Here is a 26,047-nt window from a genome sequence, read left to right on the forward strand (position 1 = left end):
ACATCCTAAAAACATCCAATATTATTTCATTTCTACTTTTTCTTATAAGTTAGTCTATATATGTATGTAGTCTAGTGTATACTGTATTTTCACGACCATAAGGCGCATATAAACGTCTCAGATTTTTTTCAAAATGTGCAGTGCACCCTGTAGTGCAGTGCGCCGAATGTGCGGACGTATTAGAGACCACCATGAGGACGTGGTAGAGAACATGAGGGGAGTGCGTGGGCGTGGGTTGTGTATAAAAGAACAGGTACGTATGTGCTTTAAGCAGAACATTGCTGTTCGCACAACCCTGAAAATGGCAAAGAGACATGGTTATGAAGCTCAGTTTAAACTGAAGGCTATCAGCTACGCCGAGGAGCAGGGGAATCGAGCCGCCGCGAGAGAATATAAAGTTAACGAGTCGATGGTTCGCAAGTGGAGGAAGCTGGAGAACGAACTCCGACAGGTGAAGAAGACTCAGCTGAGTTTTCGCGGACATAAAGCAAGGTGGCCGGAGTTGGAGGAAAGACTCGAGCAATGGATCGTCGAGCAAAGAGCGAGCGGAAGGAGCGTTTCGACTGTCACCATCCGAACGGAGAGAAACTGCAGCCGATGGTGATTTTTAAAAGAAAGACTTTGCCTAAAGAAACATTTCCAGCAGGCGTCATTATTAAGGCAAACAAAAAGGGCTGGATGGATGAGGATATGATGAAGGAGTGGCTGAGGCAGGCGTATGTAAGGGGACCGGGAGGTTCTTTCCACACATCACCGTCACTTCTGATTTGTGACTCTATGCGAGCGCATCTCACAGACAATGTGAAGCAGAAAGTGAAGCGGATGAACGCTACGCTTGCTGTGATTCCGGGTGGGTTGACCAAGGAACTCCAACCGCTGGACATCGGTGTGAACCGGCCGTTCATAGTGAGGCTGCGAGCGGCGTGGGAGCGATGGATGACCGAAGAAGACCACAGCTTCACGAAGAGTGGTTATCAGCGCCGGGCTAGTTACACCACAGTTTGCAAATGGATTGTGGACGCTTGGGCTAACTTTTACCATGCCGACGCCTATTGAGCGATGATTACAAAATGTTCTTACTTTGTCATTAATAAATAAAGCACTACCAAACTCAGTTTTGCTCCCGATCTGTTTTTTAAATATGCCTGTATGTTGTGTAAGGCGGACGCCCGTATGGCAGTAGAGGATATGTACCAGTATATAAAACTTGCGTCCTTTCATCCGGTGCGCCCAATGTGTGTGTTAAATACAGAAATGGCACACATAAATGAGACTGCGCCTTTTCACACGGTGCGCTCTTTGGTCGTGAAAATACGGTATGTTAGTTTAGTATACATGTACGTAGCTCAGTTAAAACCTTAAGCTATCTTTTTTAAGTGTAATATAATATTCATGATTGTATCTAGCAGATGATAGTTTCTTTTCAAAATGACGTCACTCCTGTTGTCTATATCTGCTAGAGACAGCTCTCTCTCTCTTTTTCTCTCGCTCTCTTTTTTTGGCTTCCTTCCCCATGCCGTGAAGAGCATTCTCTAGCTGCCTGAAAAATAAATGATATTTTTTGTATATCACCTTGCTTCCTGCTGATTGAATATTTCGACCAACACAAGTGAAGACCTAAACCACGAGAAGAACTTTATTATCCACCTAATGTATTGACTGTTTAAATTTTGTGCAACATGTGACCAGCCTGACATACCAACAAGGATATATTTTAGACTTAGTCTTTGTTTATGGCCTATCGGTGTCAAACTTGAAAGTCTTTGAAAATGGGATTTCTGATCACATGGCAGTCTTATTTGATGTAGTCCTTTCGCATGGTGCTGTAAAATCTGCAGCTCTCAGCTGTATACCGCAAATCTTTAACCTTCTCAATGGTCGTCAGTTCTCTGATGAATTTAATGAACTTTGCGTACCCTCATCTAACACAGAGATATTCACCTCCTGCTTAACTCCTCATGCCGTGCCATCATAGATTCGGTGGCTCCTTCTAAAACTGCTCCCAAAACCAAAACTTGAGCCATGGTTTTACGACAAAACCCGCACAGCTAGGCAGGGGTGTTGTAAATCCAAATGTAAAAGGAAAAAAGACAAATAGCAGGTCTCTTATCAAATCTGGAAAGACTGCTAGTCTCACTTTACAATCAGAGTAAAAGAGGCCAAAATAAAAGATTTGTCTAACCTAATTCAGGCTAACCGTCACAAGATATGATTAAAATGATGGAATGCTCAGTATATTTTGCCTAGTATCAAATGGAAGAATTAGTTGGTGTTGTCTTACCTTTTTTCAATAGATATAAAGATGTGACAGGCATGAGCAAAGTTGCTGCAAAGTCGGTAGAGGGTTCGAAAGAAGCCATCTGTCAGCTCATCATCATAACACACTGGACACACAAAATACATTTTATGTGTTTTTCTATTAGTACCAATGACTGGTATTTTTCACAATTAAAATATACAGGAACAATGGGAAATGTTTATGTTTTTTTTTTTATTAGTACCAAAAACATGGGGGAAAATGCTTGTGTTCATTATTACCTTGATTCAAAGATTGACAGTGCTTTTCTCGACTTTGTTTCTAGGTTAAGTTAAATCTGAAATTACAAATCTATGCACACATGAATGCCAGTCCGATGTGAAACATGACAGGTTCGTATCAAGCTGGATCAATTGCAAGATCAAACGTGACTTCAACAAAAATTAATCTGACAAATTATTGTGGTAATTATCCTTGGAAGTCCTAATTCAACAGCTAATTCTATCGTATTTTTTGATCTGAAGCGCTTTGGAGTATAAGGCACACCTTCCATTAATGGCCCATTTCAATAAGACCTTTATGTTTCGGGGGACACAAAATCAACGGGGTTCCGTTCTGCATCCACTAAATTGAGCCACGCTAAAGGATCTAATATAGAGTGCAATACACACAACTGCTGCAGATATAAAAAAGTGCTTGAAAAAAATTGATGCAAAGTTTTCTTCAGCCGTCATCTGTATTTCTTTGAAGGTGTCAGACGTTTCGCCACCTCATCCAAGAGGCTTCGTCAGGGAAGAAAATGTTGCTGTTTTTTGGATCTCTCTCTCTCTCTCTCTCTCTCTCTCTCTCTCTCTCTCTCTCTCTCTCTCTCTCTCTCTCTCTCTCTCTCTCTCTCTCTCTCTCTCTCTCTCTCTCTCTCTCTATATATATATATATATATATATATATATATATATACACCAGTGACGTGCGGTGAGGTTCATGGCTGGTGAGGCACTGACGTCATCAAAGTCAGATTTGCAAACACGAACTCTACAAGGTAGCTTATTCACCATTTGATTGGCAAGAGTTAACGTGTTTTGTTGAAAATGTCATGTCAGCATTCTTTATATAAATTGTAGCATAGAAAAATGAATTACAAAAACTTTATGATTGTGTTACCTTTACTTATAAATGAAGTCCATGCGCCGCTCCTTCTGAAGAAAGGCATCTACACCTTCTTTGTAGAAGCCTTCCTTATCTTTCTTCAGTTTTAAAAGTCTATTTCTTTCAATTTAGATATGTAATACTCCATTACGTCTGTGTAAGCTCTCAGTCGTACAGGAGTGGTCCATCGATGAGAAGGTTTCTTCAGCCGTCATCTGTACAAAACTTTTGTACAGATGACGGCTGAAGAAACCTTCTCATCGATGGTAATACTCCATTCTGAAAATAAGGCCAAGCAATACGAAAAAATGACCAAATCCGGCCCGCCACATCATTTTTTTTCGGCCCGCGAAAGCAAATCAAACTTGTTAAATTCCATGATGATTGCTAAAATCTGATCCAAAATTTCACATTTTTGGATGCCAACCACAATAAAAGTCATTATTCTTGACTTCAGATTTGAAAATGAGTTATTAATTAATTTGCTGTGTGCTCTATATGTAATATTTGAAGGGATTTAAACATTCTAATGGGTTCCCCAAATTCATAACGGCCCTCGAGAGGAAACCATACCTACAATGTGGCCCGGGCAAAAAATGACTTTGACACCCCTGCTTTACTGTATATATACAGTAAAGTCTCGTTATATCGATATCGTTTATATTGATAATACTGCTTATTACGACACTATTTTCATTTCCCGTGCACATTTCTAGTCTTTTTATGTATAATTAGCTCCGTGTAGTACGATTCGTGGTTTTTACGATAATCCGGTTAGTACGGTGCTCTTTTTCATCTCCCGCCGGCCATTTTGCTATGTTTATATCGATACACGCCATCGGTCGCGCCATTGGTCGACTTGGTCACGTGACCTGGTCACGTGAGTTTGTTACATGACCAGCTCCCGTGTAGCAGAGCCATTTTCAGACGCTAGCTCGTGTGTAGCAGACGAGATTGAAGTGTTTGTGTTAAAAGGTAAAAATGGGAAGCAGAAGAAGATTGATGACTTTTTTAAATTGCATACATAATACAGTAAGATGTAAGTGTTGCAGTTTCCCTGTTGTGTTATGTACATGCCCACTGTACTGTATATGAATGCAATCATTTTTTGCAACAATGTTTCTTGTTTTGTCTGCTGAACCGTGATGATTTTGAAAATTACCGTACATTCCATACTGTGTATTAAAGGACAACCGATGTCACTTTTTATTCAAATGCAAAACACCAATAAAAATGACTTCACGCCAAGACGTTGCTTGTGAATCCAAACAATGGCTTCAGATTCGGATAATATGCTTGTTATACATCCAGTTATATGATTCAAATACACTGTAGTTCTGAAGAGGAAAGCATACATGTTTGCAATCGATTAAAGACTTATGTGCCACTTTGAGGCAACATTGGGGGCACATCTCTCACCCAAAAAAAGAGGCACAAAATGGCTTGGATGCCCTCTTTTGGCGGCTTTTGTTAATGCAGTTCGGCGCAGGACGGATATATCGACAGTACGGTTATATCGACATTTTTCTAACTCCCGAGAATATCGATATAACGAGACTTTACTATATATATATATATATATATATATATATATATATATATATATATATATATATATATATTATCAGTAAAGTCTCAGTAGAGGTACAGTAAAGTCTCGTTATATCGATATTCAAGGGAGTCCGAAAAAATATCGATATAACCGGGACTATCGATATATCCGACCCTGTTTGCATGTAATTTTCTCCATGCGTGCATAGAAATAGTATCGATATAACCGGGACTATCGATATATCCGATATCGATATAACGAGACTTTACCGTATATATATATATATATATATATATATATATATATATATATATATATATATATATATATATATATAAAAACGACCTGATTCTGGGTCAGGGTGTCGTGAGTAGCAGAGCAGCTCGATCGCTGCGATCTATTGAAAGTCATCCCTCGATCCAACAGTAAAGTCTCGTTATATTGATATCGGTTGTATCGATAGTACCGCTTATTACGATACTATTTCTATGAACGCAAGGAGAAAATTACATCCGCGCAGGGTCGGATATATCGATAGTCCCGGTTATATCGATATTTTTTCGGTCTCCCGAGAATATCGATATAACGAGACTTTACTGTATATATATTGTGATATCGTGAGAGGCTACCTCTCAGCGGGACAGGACAAGAAGTGCAATGGGCAACAGGTTTGAATACAAACAAAGGTTTTAATAAAGGGTTTCAGGGGGAATTCACAAGCAACAAAGGCAAGAATTGTGTCTCTTCCAATACTTAAATCATAATAAAGTCTCTTCTGAGGTAAAACTGAAGACAGAGTTCTTTTCCATGTGGTTCTAGGCCTCACCCGTCTTGATGTCCTTCTCATGTAGCCTAGCCACCTTTAGCAAGGTCCAAATCCAGTGTCCTGTCTTGCGGTCCCAACTGGTAATGAGTTCCACGCAGCAATAAACTTCTCCACAGAGCACAGCAACAGAGCTTGTCTCTCCCGGGCCTCCTCACTCAGAGGCTCTCTGCCTTAAGAGCCTTGCCTGCCAATCAAGCCGTGATCAGCCGCAGGTGTGTGGTTTGAATTGCTGCCTTCCACCAGCTGGGGCCAAGACTCTCTCTGGGTGGCGCCATCTTAGGGGGATGTATTTCCCCTCCAGGACACAGCCTCTCGTGACATCACAATATATATATATATATATATATATAAATATATATATAAATCCTCGTCTCACCCCTCATGGGTGGTGTCTGTCCCCCATTTTCGCTCGGGTCCTCTACCAGAGGCCAGGAAGCTTGAGGGTTCTGCGCAGAATCCCAGCACTGCGCTCTTCTGGACCTAGATATCCGATGCTGTTCCCGGGATCTGTTGCAACCACTCGTCGAGTTTGGGGGTCACTGCCCCGAGTGCTCCGGCCACCAGCCACCACAGGCATGACTGTCACCTTTACTATATATATATATATATATATATATATATATATATATATATATATATATATATATATATATATACAGTGAGACCTCAACTTACAAACACCTTATCTTACAAACTTTTCGTCTTAAGAACCTCTAATTTATGAAAATTAAACCTTATAATAAGCACTATTTTCATAATACACACCCACCATGGCTGGCGGAGTGATCTTCGGCGGAAGCACACGACCGAACAGCGCTCCAGCCCACGCTACTTTGCTCACCCCCTCTCGTTGAATGAACACGTCGATCGCCTACTTGGAGCTTTTTGTTGATAATTTTACTATGATGGGACTGAAAAAAACCCACCACAGGCTCGTGTTCAGCCCAAGAAGACACAAAATAAAATCACCGTCGCTGAGAAGAATGGGATTATAGAAAAACACGAACGAGGTGTGCGTTTGTGTGATTTAGTGGCCGAGCTAAGTCAACCATTGCTCCCATTCTCCGTAACAGAGAAGCCATCAAAGGTTTGTCTGTTGCAAAAGGTGTTTCCGTGCTCTCAAAGCGACTGTCTCGGGCAATCGAAGAAGTTGAAAAAAACTTTATTTTACAGCACAGTTTATTTCTTTAATTACAGTCCTCATGTAATGTGCCTCTCTTTGTGACTTTATGATACAATGCAGTGTATTTCTTTCATTACAATACAATAGCACATTTATTATACATAGAATAAGGTATGTTGTGTGTAGTTTTAAGGCTTATTTAGTTAAAAACTATATTTTATGGAAACCCGGGAACGGATTATTCTCATTTTAATGGTTTCCTATGGGAATCTTTTTCTTGAGATACACACTTTTCACCTCACACACTCTGTCTGGGAACCAATTAAGTTCGTAAGTTGAGGTCTCACTGTATATACATTTGATTTCTGACGAAACTGAGGCATCACATTATATGGAACTGTTCAATAAAAGCCTGCACATCACAAATTCTTCCATGCAGCTTTCAAGGATTGAAGGGTAACATCATGCTAAGCATTTTTTAAGCATATCAGCTGAACACAATGATACTGTCACGTTCCGAGCGTGAAAGGGATAGCTGACTTGTTGGAACGTTAATAAAAGGCATTGGATCCCTAAGGCGACAGAGACGTAGGTGATGGCAGAGATGTTATTACAACAAAAGGCGCGAGTCCGATGATTCCACTCTCAAGCTAGGCAAAACAAAATGGCACGCGGGGGTTTGTGAAAAAAAAAAAAAAAAAAACATGCAATCCCGGAAAGCAACAAACTTACGCGATCGCGGCTAACGATCACCTCGGGCGAAGCAAACTCTTGTGCTGGCAACCTTGAGGGGTGTGCCACTGAGGGTGAACGCTGGGGTTGGAGAACTCTCTTTTGCCATGACCTCCGTTTTGGTTACATTGATCACGAGACCGAGTGATCGGTAGACGGAGGACATGGTATCAAGGGCATTTTGCATGGCAGCTGGGCTGTGGGCCAGCAGAGCACAATCATCTGCATACTGTAGCTCGTGGATGCCGCTGATCAGGGTCTTGGTCTTGGCCTGTAGGCGTCTGATGTTAAACAGGTTACCATCCAGGCGGAATTGGATTTGTACGCCGCCACCTTCCTGGATGGACTTATGGAAGAGGAGCGTAGCTGCCATCAGGAACAGGTTGAATATAGCAGGGGCCAGTACACAGCCCTGCTTCACCCCGACTTCCACAGGGAACGGGGAAGATTGCTGGCCACCAACAAGTACAGTTGCTTGCATGCCGCTGTGGAACTGTTTTAGGATGCCGAGAAATTTGGAGGGGATGCCAAATTTCTGCAGTATGGTCCAGAGAATGTCACGGTTAACTGTGTCAAATGCCTTTGTAAGGTCAATGAAGGTGATATAGAGGTCCTTGTTTTGTTCCTTGCATTTCTCCTGAACTTGGCGCGCAGCGAAGATCATGTCCAGAGTGCTTCGATCCTTCCTGAAGCCGCATTGTGTCTCTGGGAGGATGTCTTCGGTAATGTGCGATGTAAGACGGAACAGCATTACTTTTGCAAGAATCTTGCCAGCAACAGAAAGTAGGGAGATGCCACGGCTGTTGCCGCAGACTGACTTGTCCCCCTTCCTTTTGTAAATGGTGACAATTATGCTGTCTTTCCATTCCTGAGGAAGTGTCCCGTTTTGCCAGATGTTGCAGATGAGGTGGTAAAGCTTCCGTGTCAGGAGGTAACCGCCACTCTTGAAGACCTCAGCTGGAAGTCCATCAGGGCCAGGGCTTTTGTTGTTTTTAAGGCTCCGGATTGCAGAGAGGACCTCTGTGAACTGAGGAGGTTCATCAAGGGAGGGAACTGATGGAAGCTCTGGGAGGGAGTCAAGGACAGATGTGTCTGAAGGGTTTACTTGGTTGAGCAGGGAGTCAAAGTGCTCTGCCCAGCGCTCAAGTATTAGCTGTTTGTCCTTCAGTAGTACAGAACCGTCTGCAGATTTAACTGGGACAATGCGTTGTCTTCGTGGGCCGTGCAAGGATTTTACAGCATCATAGAAGGCGTGTGTGTTGTTGTTGTCTGCATGCCTCTGGATTTCTTGGGCCTTGCTGAGCCACCACTTGTTCTCCATCATCCTCAGCTGTTTCTGTGTTTCACCACGGATGGCCTTGTAGTGAGAGAGGAGAAGTGGAGAATGAGGGTTGGAGAGAAGTGTGGTATGGGCTTTGCGCTTGGCTTCCAGAAGCTCCTGTATGGCAGCTGAGCTGTTATCGAACCAGTCTTGATGACGTTTCTGAGTGAAGCCGATGGTCTCAGAGGCAGCTTGATGAATTGTTGTCCTCAATTTTTTTCCACCTGCTTTCAACATCAAGGTCACCGTTACTGGTGTCGTTGTCCAGGCTGGCAAGTCCCTCTGCCAGCTTGTGGCGGTAGCTGGCTGCACATTCTGGGGACTCCAGGGCCATGGTGTTAAGACGCCTTTGGGGTTGCTGTTTCTTATGAGGAGGTCGAATTCTCAGCTTGAGCCTGGACTTGATCAGTCGATGATCAGTCCAGCATTCAGCCCCACGCATGGCCCGCGTGATGCAGACATCATTTTGGTCTCGTTGCCTTGTGATGATGTAGTCCAGTAAGTGCCAATGTTTGGACCTGGGGTGCATCCATGATGTGATGTATTTCTTTTTCAGTTGAAAGATGGTGTTAGTTACAATCAACTGATGCTCAGAGCACAGAGTGAGGAGTCGGAGGCCATTGCTGTTTATTTTCCCCGTCCCGTGCCTTCCGATTACTTGTTTCCAGAGCCTGGCATCAGTACCTACTCGGGCATTGAAGTCACCCATTAGAACAAGTTTATCAGAGGCAGGGATTTTGGATATGGTAGCATCCAGGGACTCGTAGAAGGCATCTTTGGTGTTATCGTCAGCATCCAAGGTGGGAGCATAGGCGCTGATTAAAGTTGCGAAGCGACCTTTTACCAGGGGAATACGCCAGGTCATAAGCCGTTCACTGATGCCTTGGGGGGACTCAGGGATGTTACTGAGTAAGCTGCTTTTCACAGCAAAGCCAACTCCATGGAGTCTTCGCTCATTCTCTGGGAGACCCTTCCAGAAGAAGGTGTAACCTTCACCAACTTCTGTGAGTGAATCCTCGCCTGAGAACCGAGTCTCACTGAGTGCGCCAATATCGATGTTGTACCTTCTCAGCTCATGTGCGATGAGGGCAGTTCGTCTTCGAGGTCTCTCCATCCCGTCTCGAGCATCGAGGAGGGTGCGAACATTCCAGGAAGCCAGGTTCATAGTCATGGGTTTGATTATATTTCGTTTTCGACCGCAGAGGGGGGATGCCTTGGTGGCTGCGGTGGGCCACCCAGGTGTGGTGGAACAAGCAATGTTTATGTCACCTTTTCTAGACCCTTCCCCTATAAGGGGTGAGCAGTGCGGACCCTGAATAGGGCTGCTCAGACGCACAGGATGCTGCCGAAGGATAATGTTGCTCCATCCCATCTTCGCAACGACCATCAATCCTGTACCGCCCCTGTGTAGGAATCAAGCTAGAAGCTTCCAGTCACATCCATGACCTGCCCCCGTCACTTTATCCTATCGCCAGTGGACTTATATGGTGGAAGCTGAAACCTGCGCTACTAGTGGATTTAGTGTGAGGGACGGGGCGCGCAATTCCTTCCCCCACATACTTGGCCGCACCCACTGTATTCCAGTGGCAAGAGTGAAGACTCGAGACGACCTTCAGGTGAGTGCGGTTGCAAGGGGCTTGCCGGTGGTCCGATCTGTTGGACTCCGCCTACGCCTACCCCCGGGTGCGGATTTGGGATCACTCTTTGTCTGGCCTCTACCCTCCGACCTGTTCGGCTTGGGTGACCCTGCCAGGAGTACAAGACTCCAGCCGACATAGCTCTCGGGGTCACGGAGACGCGCAAAGTGCCTCACCACGATAAGGTGGTGATCCCAGTCGAGGCACTGGTGATCCCAGTCGAGGCACATCAGTACATGATATATGTACTGATACATACTGGACAGTAGGGATATATATATCCAGACACTTTGCTATGATAGGTCCCTGCTCTCAGGTCGGGGGGAGCAGAGGACTACTCCCAGCCACTCCACTGATTGTTCTGGCTAACTATATATACAGTGGTACCTCGGTTCTCGACCATAATTCGTTCCAGGCCCCTGTTCGAATAGCGATTTTTTCGAACACCGAAACCATCTCTTAGCTCCTGTCACTTGCGAGTTGACAGCGAGGGGGGGGGGCTGCCTTTCCCGGCCGTTCTCCACCTGCTGTCAATTCTCTAATCACGGACACGGGGCATTTATACGGTTCGCGATCACCTCGTCAATGCCGGATGATTGACTCAACTCGCCACCGTACCTGGACTCTTCCTTCGATGCGCGAGTGTATCCGGTCCGAGGTATTTTCCCTGCGTCCCGTAAATGTATGTCATCTTTCGGGATTGCGTAATTTTGCACCCTTGTGTGCCATTTGCTTTTTGGCGTAGTAAGTGGGTCGGATCACCCCCTGTCTTCTTACTCGCTGTGTTTCTTTTATTTGTGAATAAACATCCTGCTTGGGTAGTACGTGTCTGCTTTGGGATCCCAAACATTCCACTACGTTCCGACGAGTCAGCTGCCGTCACTCTTGCTCGGAACGTGACATATATATATATATATATACACAGTAAAGTCTCGTTATATCGATATCAGTTATATCGACAGTACTGCTTATTACGATACTATTTCTATGAATGCAAGGAGAAAATGTACATGCCGCAGGATCGGATATATCGATAGTCCGGTTATATCGATATTTTTTCCGACTCCCGAGAATATCGATATAACGAGACTTTACTGTATATATATATATATATAGATAGATATATATATGAAACAGGCTTCTGATTGGCTGCCGTGCCGGGTATGCCAATTGCCAAACAAACGTTCGTTTGCCTGTTTCGTGCTTCGGACTATACCATGACTGTAAAGTGTACTTGAGAGTTTTGAAAGACACTTAGAAAGAGGAGTCCACGTGGCTTTTAGCAGACAACGCAACGCAAACATTGCATTGTACACCATGACGACAAACGACAACCTGGAGCAAAATCTTCAGCAAGGGATATTTACCATAAATTAAGCAAGGGAGCATTTGTGGTAGGTACTTCCTTAATTTAAAAAAAACCTTTATGCTTCGCAACAATGTTTTTTTTTTGCGATTAGTCGTCTTATTGTGTTTCAAGTTGTCAAAATGGGGCAGGCAACTTTATTGCCGGGCAGGCAACTTTTCAGAGTCGTCTGCCCTGGTGTCCACCAACTTTTTGTCATGGGTTCCAGACACTATGTTTTTATGTGCATCTTAGAGTGCAGAAAATATAGTAAATGTTCCATGCAACTCAATCCCTTGGTAATCAATTCCAATGCATGTTTTGAATTGGCTGGTAAAAACAGAGGAGAAAATAGGAACTGCAAACTTGGGGATCATAAATATACAACCATTGGTCACTTTGTGAAGATTGTTATTGACTTACCATCAGCAGCAATAATAACACTGGCATTGTCGTGTACATCAGCAACCTCCTCCTCTGTCCAGCTAAATTCCACATCAGCATCTTTAGGTGAGACAAATGGACAAATATTCATTCATCTTCCTGACGACTTTATTCTCACGAGAGTCGCGGTGGGTGCTGAAGCCTATCCCAGCCGTCTTGAGGCACTAGGTGGGGGACACCCTGAATTTATTGCCAGACAAACGCAAGGCACACAGAGACAAACAACCATTTGCTGTCACACTCACTCTTGGGACCATTTAGAGCAGGGGTCGGGAACCTATGGCTCGCGAGCCGTATATGGCTATTTTGCTGATTGCATATGGCTCGCCGATAAAACTAAATACATATTCTCATTTTTTTCGCCGTTAATTTCCTGTTGGGGCTGCAGTTGGCGGAAAGCGCAATTTTGACTGGATGACACTGACCTAGGTTGGCCGAAAGTGCCTTTTTGATTGGACGATACTGGCCGTCATGTTGAAACAGGTAAACACCCCTTTAAATAAGCCCAATGAGTGCACTTCAGCTTGAATGCATTCGCCTTTGAGTGGAGAAAAGGTTCTGATTCAAATTTGCAATGAAACAATACCATTGATGAAACAGTCGCATGTCAGTGACATTTTAACAAGCCCCATGTTAACGTTAGCATCAATATACTTCTGCGAGAAGATATTGCAGATAGCAAGTGTGGAAGCTTGTGAGCCGTGTGCAGGCTATCTAGCAGTAACTTCGCCTCTTCACCGGCAAGTTGAATTTCACTCTGATCGTTTGCCTGGATTTTTACCAATCACAAGGATCGGAAAACCATTCATCTCAACGGTGAGTACTATCACAAAGTTATTTTAAATAATACATTCTGACATTTTGTTGAAAAGTGGCCGCGCGTGCGTGTTTGGATTGGATTGGATTTGCCTTTATTAGTCTCGCAGTGGAGAAATTTACGTGTGTTTGCGTGTGTGTGTGTGTCTGTGCACACGCGCGCGTTTGTATGTGCGCGTGTGGCTCTCACTGAAAAACATTTATAAATATTTTACTTTTATGGCTCTCTTAGTCAAAAAGGTTCCCGACCCCTGATTTAGAGTATTCAATAAGACTGCCGAGCATGTGAAGGAAGAAAAAATGGTTATTGGTGTCCTGAGCTGATTTATATATAGTTTCATTTTTTGCTTTTCACATGGATTGTTTTGTATTCGCTTTTTTTGCTTCTCACAGTGATTATTTTGTATCTGAGTCGAAACACCTGGGTACACTGATTGTTTTGTATTCGCTTTTTCGCTTTTCACATTGACTGTTTTGTATTCGCCTTTTTGTTTTTCTGAGTCGAAACACCTGGGTCGGATACACTGGCACAATCCGTCACACTGACCAAATTTGTTTTGGTTTTGGAAATTGCAGGTTCTCACACATCTTTGTGTGCCTGCCAAAAATTGCTCGTTAGTCCGGGGCTGAGGAAAAAGGAGGAGGAATGACTTATCTCCTGCGTGGACAGGCTGGCCACCTGTCTTAGCAAAGAGTGGGTCTATAAGATGGGGTTTTCCTCAATATTGGTTAGAGTCTGCTGTGAACTGTGCACGAGTGTCCAGCTTTGGGTTTTCCAGTCCAGATTACTCTACCGGGGTGTATTTGCCGGCTCTCCGCCCTCTGTCAACGGTAAGGTATACTATTCTGGATCTTAACCGTGATATGGATATGGATATGGATATGCCTTTATTAGTCTCACAGTGGAGAAATTTTCATTTCACAGCAGCAAAGTGATGAAAGGAATGAAAGTAGAAAAACCTTGCTGAAGATTTTACTCAAGTTACACAATGCAACATATGCGTTGTGTTGTCTGCTCAAAGCTACATGGAGTGCACTTTCTCAGCGGCTTTCAAAACTTTGAAGTACAGTTTTCAGTCAGGGTGTAGTCCGAAGCAGGCTTCTGATTGGCTGCCGGTGCCGAGTATGCAAATTGCCAAACGAACGTTCGTTTGACAATTTGTGGGTCCACACGGCTCGTAGCGTTTTGTTTGTAGCTTATGCTTTATTGAATAAAACAAACGTTTGATTTGAAAAAAAAAAAAAGCTTATTTTTTCTTGAAGAAGTTGTCGTTTGAGACGTTTTGAAAGTTGTAACGCCTGACGTAAAAGTTGTATGCCCCGGGCCACCGGGCAGACGCTATTGCAAACACTGCTGAACCGCATTAATTTTTAAAATAAACCGCTCAGCAACATCACATGTGTGTTGGGCCTCAAACTGGATTTCCAGAAGGATAAAAAAGAACCATCTCAGCACTGTAATAAATATTTTTTTTTTATTAAATTGCTGCTATTCATACCTCACCATAAAGTTCATTTAATAATTGTAACCAGAATTGGATAAAAATGTCACATCGAAATAAACTTTGGAATTTGTAAGACTGAGAATAAAAAATAAAAAACATAATTTGCAGTGAGGACCAAATACTGTTTCAAAACTATCCTGTTAAAATACATATTATACAGTTGAGATTCAGGCATTCAATATGATTCAGATTAAATTATAAATCCACACAATATTCAACGCACATAACTTCAAGTTATGTAATTCAAATTCGGAATAAACAATTAAATTTGAAATTATTCACATTGAGTATTTTAGTGTTATGCCTAGTTTAAGAAATTTCAAGGGTTACTTTTTCTGACCATTCATTGATAATGGCGTATAAATATTTATTTCCGAGCTGAAACCCTTCTATCACACAACACCTGACATTTTTCTCCAGCCGTTCCAGCCTGCCTGGACACGCTTCCTCACCTCTTTTCCACACTCTCCATTGCTCTGGATAGTTGACCCCAAGTGCCGTATTTATTCGATCAAGTACAGCGTGCAATTTTTTCTACCAAAAAAAGAACTCAAAGTTTAAACGTTTAAGCGTTATAAACGAGGCCTGGGGAAAAAACTACAGGTAACATCCGACTTACGACCGGGTTCCGTTCCGACAAAACGGTCATAAGTCAAATGGTCGTAAGTCGAAATGCATTCAAAATGGCCGACGCAGGGTTTATACGACAGAAAAGTATAGGATGTCAATCTGTTGTTGTTAAGCAACATTTTCAGGAAACCGGAGGACCCGGAGAAAATCCACGCGGGTTCGGGGAGAACATGCAAACTCCACACAGGGAGCTCGAACCGGCGGGGACTGGGACGCGAACCGGCGACCTCTGCACTGTGAAGCCGGTGTGCTAACCACTCGACCACCGGGCCGCCCTATATATGGCGTGGCTTGCCTGTCAGATCTGACAGGTAGGTCACGCCCTCATAGCAACACCAGCTGAAAATGGCGCGTCACAACAACATCCGTGACACTCTGACGAAGGCGGAAGTAGTCGCCGAAACATGTCAGGTATTTGAACACCTACACTGTTTGTAAGTAATGAATCTGCTTAAAATTAGATATCAAGTAGACAGGATGAACTTAGTACAACGATTACACTAAAGTTTTGGAGAGACATGCGTCAAGGAGTTTCGCCTCCTCGAAAAGCTGTCAAGGAAACGGGCTCGATTCAACCTGCGCTGCCGGGACGAAGAAGTCGTACCGGCCAGTCTGAGGATTAAAAACCCGATCCCAACCAGGAACGTGGAAAGAATCATCAAAAAGGTGCAGATGACTGACAAAAGAACGAATATGATGCACAGCAAACAAACTCAACAACATTAGCAGTGATTTACAGCGGCAAACGGAGCAATTCGAACTCCGGCTCCCCCTGGACAATTACACAAAAACAACGCTACACGGACATCTTCACAACATACACGAACAGGAATTCACCGCGACCAAAAACCGACACATACGGAAGTAAGTATTGCTGTTTTGCACAATTACCAATATCCAGAGTTCCGATTCAGTGTTCATATTTTAATTAATATACTGTTAGCGAGCCGAGAAAAAGTGAAACAAAATTATATACATATTTTTAATTGAAAATTAGGGGGGGCGCGTTATACACGTGTGCGCGTTACACTTAAATAAATACGGTACTTAAAATCCTCCACCTTCTTTGATGAGAAGTGCTTTCAAAGAAAATGTATTATTATTACTACGGCAATACGTCTGTGTAAGCAACCTTCTCATCGATATTACTACGGCACTTTATATATAGTTGTGGGTGTTTGAAAGTGCTTTATAAATCCAGTTGAGTTGAGTAAATCAATTACCTGTACAAAGGTCAGAACGTAGCCAATCCAACAGTCTTACTTTCATATCACCACCTGATAGTGAAATATACAGTAACAGGAGAATTAGACAAATTGTTGCATCTTTATTTCTTTTTCTTAAAGATGGCATCTATGAAGAAAGTGCATACAATATTAAATAGATGGATGTCATGTTGAAATTGGCTGATGTGAATTGGTAATGAAAAAGTTTCATTTGTCCATAAAGTAGCCTGCAGAATATCATTGAAAAATAAGACATACAGTAAAGTCTCGTTATATCGATATTCAAGGGAGTCCGAAAAAATATCGATATAACCGGGACTATCGATATATCCGACCCTGTTTGCATGTAATTTTCTCCGTGCGTGCATAGAAATAGTATCGATATAACCGGGACTATCGATATATCAATATAACGAGACTTTACTGTATTTCACAAACACAAAAACTGTAAGGGAGCTACGGATTCAATACATGGTGCATTTACACCTCTGAAGTAGTCAATATGTGGGGAGACCCACGATATAAACTAATTTGAGATGCTGTAACATATTTGCAATGATTTTGCCATTGCTCATAATTAAGCATGATGGGTCATGTTCAAAGCAATTCAGTGCTAGAAGCAGCTCATATTTACTGCATAAGTGTAGCAATAAGGGTAACTTGGACTCCACCAATGGTAATCATTAGTCTTAAAATACATCAGAAATGTGTTTTGATGTTGCAATGTTGGTTCTCACACTGTGAATACAGGAGAATCACGACATTACGCTGCAAGCAACTACATTCAACTGAAAACAGTTTTTGATTTTGTCTTTCAGTCATTACATGAGTTTCTACTGTCTTCCAAAGTTCATCTGTTGTTTATACATTCTGACAAAGTCCATGTGATTTACTCAATTGATACAGATATTGAGCTGCACCCACAGTGACTACAGTTTTTCAGTTCAGAGTTTGGACCACCATAGGTAATTTGAAATTTTGAAAAATCCTCACCAGTACGCTCAATCATGTGTTTATTTAAAGTTAAGTTCCTCTGGCACATGTCTAGAAGGTCCTCTCCGACATCTGAAAGATAACATTTGATGGTCATACCGATACTAAACAAGAAAAAGACACAAGTATTTTCGGCACAGTAAGGCGCACCTAAAAGCATTAAATTTTCTCAAAAGATGGCAGTGCCCCTAATCAAATACAAATATGAACATTGTCTTTATATTATTGATTGAATTGTTAATAAAACAATGACTTAGCATGATATTTTCATTTCCCGTTACCTGTACTGTACACTCGTTTCGCTAATTTAGCCATGATGATGCTGGTTAAACCGGAACCAGCTCCGAGTTCCACAACTGTTGCCCCTTTGAACATGAGTGGATTTGAAAGGATGAAGTCAGCCAAGACTAACGCTCCTCTCCAAACCTGGTGGGAGGAAAAAAACAAAAGGTGCTTTGATCCATTTCTCATTCTAACCGATCGGGTCTATAAGCCATCATGAATTTCATGACTGCAAAAATGTGTGTCCACCCCCCCCCTCCCCCCACACACACACACAAATAACAGTTGATTTTGAATTTAATCAGAAAATGAATAAAAATCCCCCTTTCCAGGGTACCTGTCCTACCCTGAAACAACCTGGTTCCGCCCTGTGAGATAGCTTTTCCATTACACTACTTTCGAGGCTGGGCAGATACGGTGGACCCGTTCCTTAAAACCTCTTCCGAACAGGTTCTAAATAGGAGACTGAGCAGGACCATCATGTCACTGTTGTCTGATTGGTAAGGAAGTCCACTCAACACTCCCAATACCGGATTGTAAACAAGCAAGAAATTTTGCTGTGGGCAGCAAAATTATAAAAACGTCGTGTCCAAAGTCCACATACATTGTTTTACAACAAAACCTAATTGTATTGACAACTTCATAAGCAACTAGGGATGGAATACTGAAGGTAAAAAGGTTTAAGTGAATGATCCAACATCATCCAACATTAACAAGCTTTCCTTCTAAGGGGCTGCTGCACAGTGCACAATGACATTCAAGGAACACAAACTATGTTGTGATATACAATAAAGACAAAAATTGGTATTTATTCAAACATGGATGGTACTAATACGTTTTCACTTGAATGGAAGCAGTAGGCCAGGTGTGATCGGCTTGTGAGAATTGTTACCACATGATGTAGTACTGTATTTTATTCCCAGGTTACTGTAGAATTGTATTTAGTATTATATGTGTGTATTGTATATCAGGGGTCTCAAACTCAATTTATGTGGGGGCTGCTGGAGACAGAGTCTGGGTGAGGTTGGGCCGCATCAGATTTCCCACAAGAAAAAGCTAAAAAAAATGCTTTGCTTGAACATTTGGGAAAGCTGAGGGAACCTGTGGGTCAATTCTCTCAAAAATTGGCCAAGCTTGTGTGCTTTTCCACTCACCTCCCTGAACTTGGCTTTCAGTTCAGAGTTGCACTGCAGGTCAATGAGCTCAATTTGAAGCACGGCGGGGTCATCTTGCACATTAAAGGAAAAGGGGTCCGCAGAAATGTGAAATGTCTTTCTGCAAATCTGTGATCAAATTCCTCCTGTAGTTTCAAATGGGCATCAACATATTTCTGACCACTGAATGGTGTGTCTACATCCACGAGTGCCTTGCATGTTGGGAAATTGCAATTTTTTTTCTGAAAGAGCTGGGCTATGCATAACACAAGCTTTGTGGAGAATGTTGTCATATGCAGCACTGACAAGTCGCCTTCTTACTTCTTGTTCAGTACATTACGGTCATGTGTTATTAACAAGAAATGCCAAGTCCATGAGGCATTTGAGATCACTTACTGTAGTATAGAATAGCCACCCCATCCTTCTCCATGATGGCTTTCACTTCTTCACAGTTCAAAAAAATGTACTTAATATGTTTACCATGCTGAGCAAACATACCTTAGTGCCGTTGAGCACAGCCCCATATTCTGACTCCATTTCCTCTAAAAAACATGAAAACTTCGGTGCTTTGAGCCCGTGGATCTAATTTGGTTGATACATTTCACAACCACAGACATCACATTGTCAAACTTGAGGCATTTGCTGCAAAGGTTTTGCTGATGGATAATGCAGCTCAGAGCAATGGTCTCCTCCACACCCTCCTATTCTTTTTTATTTTTTTGAACAAGAGCCTCAGGTCCATTTTTCCTCCGTCATTGACGGTGCTCCATAGCTAGTTATTCCAACAAAACTCTTCCATGGCAAACCGGCTGTTAAGTTTATTGTTTTTAGTTGTCATACATGTGCTTATTATGATACATTGATCATACTAGCAATGAAGAACGCTTGTGCTTTAAAAAAAGGCTCATACTTGTAATCACACTTTCACATTAATTCTTCCTCTTTCATGTTCACACTTATTCAACTAATTATACATAAAATGTGGGTGTGAAGTTATTAACTCATTCACTGCCTGACGTAAAAACATTGTGTGCCAGGGTTTTTTTGTCATTTTCACTCAAATTGCAGGACCAATACAATATTGAGTTTTAGGACTTCATCAACATTCAACACAACATGAGAAACCTTAGACTCTTTTCTCATCAGAAAAAAAAATCTATTTACAGTAGTCTCATCAGATTCCCCCAACAATGAATACATAACAAAATGTTTTTGTTAATTACTGCCAATGCAGCACATTGCGATTTTATTACCAAAATCAAAAGTAACTATCCCTGTAGTTTGACCGAACCCTCGGGTTTCGGCAGAACCTCCACGGCGGTGGGTCTTGGCGTAGCATATGCCACACTGCTACATAACGTTTTGACATTGTCGTACAGCAGAGCGGTGATGACACTCCTATGTTGATGAACATGGCAGCACAATAAAGACAATGGTCAAAGCAAGTTCAAAGCAAGTTGTGTCCAGTTCTGGACACAACATTGGCAAAAAAGATAGACTTCTACGCAGCTCCCCTCGTTCCTCGCGCTCACCAGTGAGCCACCAGTTCCGTTGTCCTGCTAGTATGACTTTTTCACGACATATCTGACGGCGATCGGACGAAACGAGGCAAGCGACACACGGCTAACGGCTATGCTAGTACATAGCTTGGGTAGTGAGGGGCAGTGCATTTTCTCGTAACACCGCACCTGCGCAGTTATGCGAGGTCGCTTTATTGGCCAAACATTTCAACTCCCCGCAGAGTGCGTTCCTAAAGCGGATTGCCTTCCGTCAACGACTGCAACGCACAGTCGAGCCGGTATACCACTATGTTGCCAACTTGCGGTGCTTAGCGGGCCTATGTAAATTTGGCCGCTTGGAAGAGGTGATGATTCTGTATCAATTAGCGGAGCACACGATTGATCCCAAGCTACGGGAGAAACAGTTACTTTTGCCTGATGACCTCCCACTCTCAAAGGCTGTGGAAATGGCGTTCCAACGCGAGAATGTAGCACAATTAGCGGCTCGGCTCGCGAACACACCCACCCCTTCACGCTTTCCCGCGTTGGCACAGATGGTTGCTCCAACCCCTCAAAGCCCATACTCCACCAGGTTTCCATAAAATATAGTTTTTAACTAAATAAGCCTTAAAACTACACACAACATACCTTATTCTATGTATAACAAATGTGAGAGCAATGGTTGACTTAGCATAGCCGTGCTCGGCCACTAAATCACACAAACGCACACCTCGTTCATGTTTTTTAATTATCTCCTTCTTCTCAGCGACAGTGATTTTATTTTGTGTCTTCTTGGGCTGAACACGAGCCTGTGGTGAGTTTTTTTTCGGTCCCATCATAGTAAAATTATCAGCAAAGGCGATCGAGGTGTGCATTCAATGAGAGGGGGTGTGGAAAGTAGCGCCGGCTGCAGCGCTGTTCGGTCGTGTGCTTCAGCCGAAGATCACTCCGCCAGCCGCGGTGGGTGTGTATTATGAAAATAGTGCTTATTGTAAGGTTAAATTTTCATAAATTTGACGTTCTTAAGACGAAAAGTTTGTAAGATAAGGTGTTTGTAAGTTGAGGTCTCACTGTAATGTCGCTCATGACCGCCATTCACTCTGTGGGCTCCTGCCCACGCAGTGCCATTCAAGTGGTGCACAGTGAAACTGGACGTAGTGAGCTTGCCACACCTGCTCGACACTGCAGCCTCCAGGTCACTATTGAACATGTCTCCAGTTCGGCACCTATTTCCTCGTCTCCCGATCAAGGCCAACGCTTAACACTCGTTCGGCTATGACCACACTTAAAGTGGCATGGTGGGCACTGCAATCTTGAAAGTGCGCTATGGCTCTAGAATTCTCCCGACTTTCACCCAACCTCTTGGGCTTTGACTTGTTTTGTAGTCGGGTTTCCTATCACTGACACTGTGGGCGCCACAATTCAACCCCAGGCCAACAGAGGGCTAGAAAGATTCAACCAAACACTGAAGAATGGAATCAGAGCACATCTGGCAGGCGGCTTTCCTTACTCTTCCCATCAAGCAGAGTGAACAAGTAGTAGTAGTAGTAGTAGCAGTGTATGAAGCGGCGCTTTGAAGCGTCGAAGCAACCCACTTACCGTGTCGGACAAGGTCTGCAATTGTTGGCCCAGTCACTCACACAAATTGGACACTTACTGGACAGCACCAGTCCAAATCACCGTCCACACAGTATGTAACTTGTGCTACCATAGACAATAACATCTTGGACACATTTTATGGTAATTCCAAGGATGCAAACAGACCCTACCCCTCTTGGAAGAGCAAACCACAATATGGTGTATCTCGTGCCTGTGTACAAATCCATGGTGCACAGGCAACCAAGCAGCTATGACCCGCATGGTCAGAAGATGGTCCACAGAGGCTGAAGAGGGTCTGTGGGACTGCTTTGAGTAAACTAGGTGGGAGCTCTTCACTGAGATCCATGGGGAGTACCTTGATTTTCTTATCGACACCATCACGGACTACATAAAAACACTGTACCCACGGTGAAAGAAACACCGTACCCACCAGGACCATGCGGTGTTTTTCCCAAAAAATTAAGGCCCTCCTGAAGGAAAAGAAAAGGGCTTTCGTGTCTGGGAACAGAGAAGAGCTGAAGGCCGTGCAGATCCGACAGAGGAGAAAGATCAGAGAGGGTAAAAAGGCCTACAGGATGAAAATAGAGGAGCAGTTGCAAATCAGCAATGTCGCTGAGTTCTAGAAGGGCCTGAAAAACATCTCATGCCAAAACAGTCCAGTGACATTGAATGAGGAAGACAAGGACTGGAAAAATGAACTAAACCGCTTTTTCAACCGGTTTGACCAGACGTCTGTCGCCCCCACCCCACCGTCAAATACACCTATCGCTGCACCTGCACCTACTTCCACTGTGGAATTGCCCTCCCTGCCCCATCTCACGACCAATTTCCAGCAACAAACAACTGCCCTCTCAACAAATGCCACACCGTCAGCTGCCACTGTGCCTCCTGGTTCCTCCCTGTCTGTCAGAACCGCACAGGTGAGGAACCAACTGAGGTGGATGAAAGTGAGCAAGTCAGCAGGTCCGGACAACATCAGTTCCCAAGTTCTGAGGACCTGCTACGACTAGCTGTGTGGCATTGTCCAGCACATGTTAAACCTGAGCCTGAACCTGGGCAAGTTCCAGAGCTGTGGAAAACGTCATGCCTGGTCCCAGTGCCCAAGATTGCCCACCAGAAGGAGCTCAACAGCTACAGACGGGTGGTGCAGATGCCTCACCTGATGAAGATGATGGAGAGACTGATCCTCGCCCACCTGCGACCGTTGGCGAGTTCATCACTGGACCCACTACAGTTTGCCTACCAGCCCAGCATCGGTGTAGAGGACGCCATCATCTACCTCCTCCACTCGCAGCTGCTGAACCAGGAGAATGCTGGGAGCACTGTGAAGAACACGTTCTTTGATTTCTGCAGTGCCTTAAAGACCATCCAACCCAATCGACTGGGGATTATTCTGATTTTAATGGTTTCCTATGCAAAATTATTTTTTGTGATACACAATTTTCGCCGTACACACTGTCTGGGAAGCAATTAAGTTTGTAAGCCAAGGTATCACTGTATATGCATATAGTACTTTGTTTTTTTATATTTTCACCCCACCCCTTTCAATGTTGGTGCTGTATATTAAAAATGTCCCCATTGTGGGACTATTTAAGACATTCCGATTTTGATAATCATGCTTTACGGCAGTGATCTTCAACATTTTTAATCACAGAATTATGAAAAAAGAAAGTTGAGCAGTTTATCTTTATTTCAACATTGCTCATATTTTACATGAAGACACTGAATGTTGATGATTTTCAATTAATAATATAGTTCTCATTCACAACTATGCAACTCTGTTTTATTAGGTTTAAAAATATTTTAGTCTTTTTTTCAAATTACATTACTATAAATGTAATTCAATCGAATTTCAGGAAATGCCAGTTCGTGATTAGGGTTATTTTTGATAGTGGCTTGCCTGCAACTTATATGGTTATTGCACACCAAGTAGCTATCCTTGCTTCGGACGATCATCGGCTTTAATAAAAATGGGGTAGAACAACCGTCTTTGTGTACCAGTTAAAAATATACACAAAGAAACAATAATATAGATCTCTTGAATATGAAAATATGTTTTATTTTTGTCAGAGAGTTGTTCAATAAATGCGCAAATCCATACATCCACTGTTAAAAAGGACACTTTGACCCTCTCCTCTTTCATCTATAACTGCTACATACTGTACTTAGTTGACGTCATGGCGCCCCCTGCGCGACTGCATTGACAGCAGCTCCTAACCATGTCTAAGTCCCTTTCTGTGCTACTACAGTGGGGCCTTGGCTTAAGAACTTAATTGGTTCCCAGAGTGTGTAAGGCGAAAAGTGTGTATCCCCAAAAATTATTTCCCATCGGAAACCATTAAAATGGGAATAATCAGATCCCAGGTCTCCATAAAATATAATTTTCAACTAAATAAGCCATACAACTACACACAATATACCTTATTCTATGTACAATAAATGTGCTATTGTGTTGTAATGAAAGAAATACACTGCACTGGATAATAAAGTCACTTTACATACATTTGTGATGGTCGTTGATGGCTCTTAATTGACACCTGTTGCTTTCTGACTTGTAAGGTCTGACGAAACTGAGGCATCACATTATCATTCATCATGTTGATGATTCTCATAGCCACAGTCTTTTCTGGATGGAACTGTTAAATAAAAGCCTGCACATCATTCCACTTCGCATCCATCTCCTCCTCCTCGCCCTCAGATGACAACTCCTGAATGGCTTGCTTCTGCTTGTCCTCTTGAAGGCAAATCAAAGATGCGGCTGGGTCAAGACCTTCTGAAAGACGAGATCAGAGCCATGACACCCAACCCTTTGACGCGAAGAGAACTTCTCAGTCAAGTGTCAGGACTGTACGATCCAGTTGGCCTTGTGACACCTACCAAGCAAAAGGGAGCTATTCTGGTGCGGGGGGCATTTCAAGAGGCAAAGGCTGAAAGCTGTCCAGTCAAAGACACATGGGACATTGCACTCTCAGATGGACTCAGAGATGATGCAATTGAACTATTCGAGTAGTACCAGCAACTCAGTACGATCATGTTCACTAGGGCTCTAACTCCCAAATGCTTCATTACTGAACCACCCTCTGCGGTCACATTCTCTGATGGAAGTGAGCATGCTTATGGCGCAGTGATGTACCTGAAATGGACCACAGACCAGGGTCCTATCATTAGACTGGTCAAAACAGTTGCAATGGTTTGGAGCGCAGCAAAAAGGATCTCTCAACAAGTTCAAGCCTTGGACGGCCCAAAGTGGGAGGCAGTGTCCTCCATAGGAGCCATCTCTGTGGAAGAAAGAAAGAAAAAAAAAATCACAGCTCTCAGAGGGCATCCAAGAAAGATCTGGTCTGATCCTGGCACCAATTTCATTGTAACAAAGTATTTCCTCAAGGAACTGTACAGTTTCTTGGATGGCTTGGATCAAACGACACTGGAGGATACAGCAGCCAAAAATGGAACTAAGTGGATGTGGAAAATTCACCCCGCTGACTCTCCACACGGGAACGGTGCAGCAGAGGCCGCTGTACGTATTGTAAAGAGGGCACTCCAGAGTCTTGGTAAAGAGTACGGGCTCAGCTTCTCAGAGTTCCAGACAGCTCTCTACACTGCAGCAAACCTCGCAAATGAGCGCCTGATTGATGCCAGAATCCAGTCGGGAAAACTGCATCCAATGTATCACACCAAACAGCCTCCTTCTTGGTCGTGCATCTCAAAGTGAAGACCTCAAAACATGTAACTTTTCCATCTACCCCTACAAAAGGCTCAGGGCAATGCAGGCTGAGGTAACCAGGTTCTGGAAATCTAGGAGTCAACTCGCAGGTCCCAACCTTGTTGTCCGAAGCAAATGGCACACTGCTGAAAGAAATGTCACTGTAGGAGACATTGTCTGGTTATGTGACCAAAATGCACTAAAGGGTCACTTCAAGCTTGGCAGAGTTATCAGCACCAACCCAGATGACAAAGGCA

At 43.2% G+C, this 26,047-nt stretch overlaps 1 protein-coding gene across 17 annotated transcripts in view; it reads right to left on the reverse strand.

Annotated features, from left to right (window-relative positions):
• mettl22 (methyltransferase 22, Kin17 lysine) overlaps window positions 1-26,047 on the reverse strand; it is a 98,003-nt gene that overhangs the window by 52,665 nt on the left and 19,291 nt on the right. For 11 of the 17 annotated variants that reach the window (XM_089018885.1, XM_089018884.1, XM_089018883.1 and 8 more), the window contains 5 exons: window positions 17,835-17,979; window positions 17,554-17,625; window positions 16,558-16,611; window positions 12,363-12,443; window positions 2,282-2,384 (listed from right to left, as the gene is read on the reverse strand). In XM_089018885.1, the coding sequence (XP_088875011.1) occupies window positions 2,282-2,384; window positions 12,363-12,443; window positions 16,558-16,611; window positions 17,554-17,625; window positions 17,835-17,979 (455 nt within the window). Of the gene's footprint in view, window positions 1-2,281; window positions 2,385-12,362; window positions 12,444-16,557; window positions 16,612-17,553; window positions 17,626-17,834; window positions 17,980-25,220; window positions 25,366-26,047 lie in introns of all 17 variants that reach the window. The other 6 variants (XM_089018887.1, XM_089018886.1, XM_089018888.1 and 3 more) reach the window with 3 other exon arrangements.

The sequence above is a fragment of the Hippocampus bargibanti genome, linkage group LG17 (assembly GCF_051943395.1).
Source record: "Hippocampus bargibanti isolate YZ-2025 linkage group LG17, ASM5194339v1, whole genome shotgun sequence".
In the NCBI taxonomy this organism is placed as follows: Eukaryota; Metazoa; Chordata; class Actinopteri; order Syngnathiformes; family Syngnathidae; genus Hippocampus; species Hippocampus bargibanti.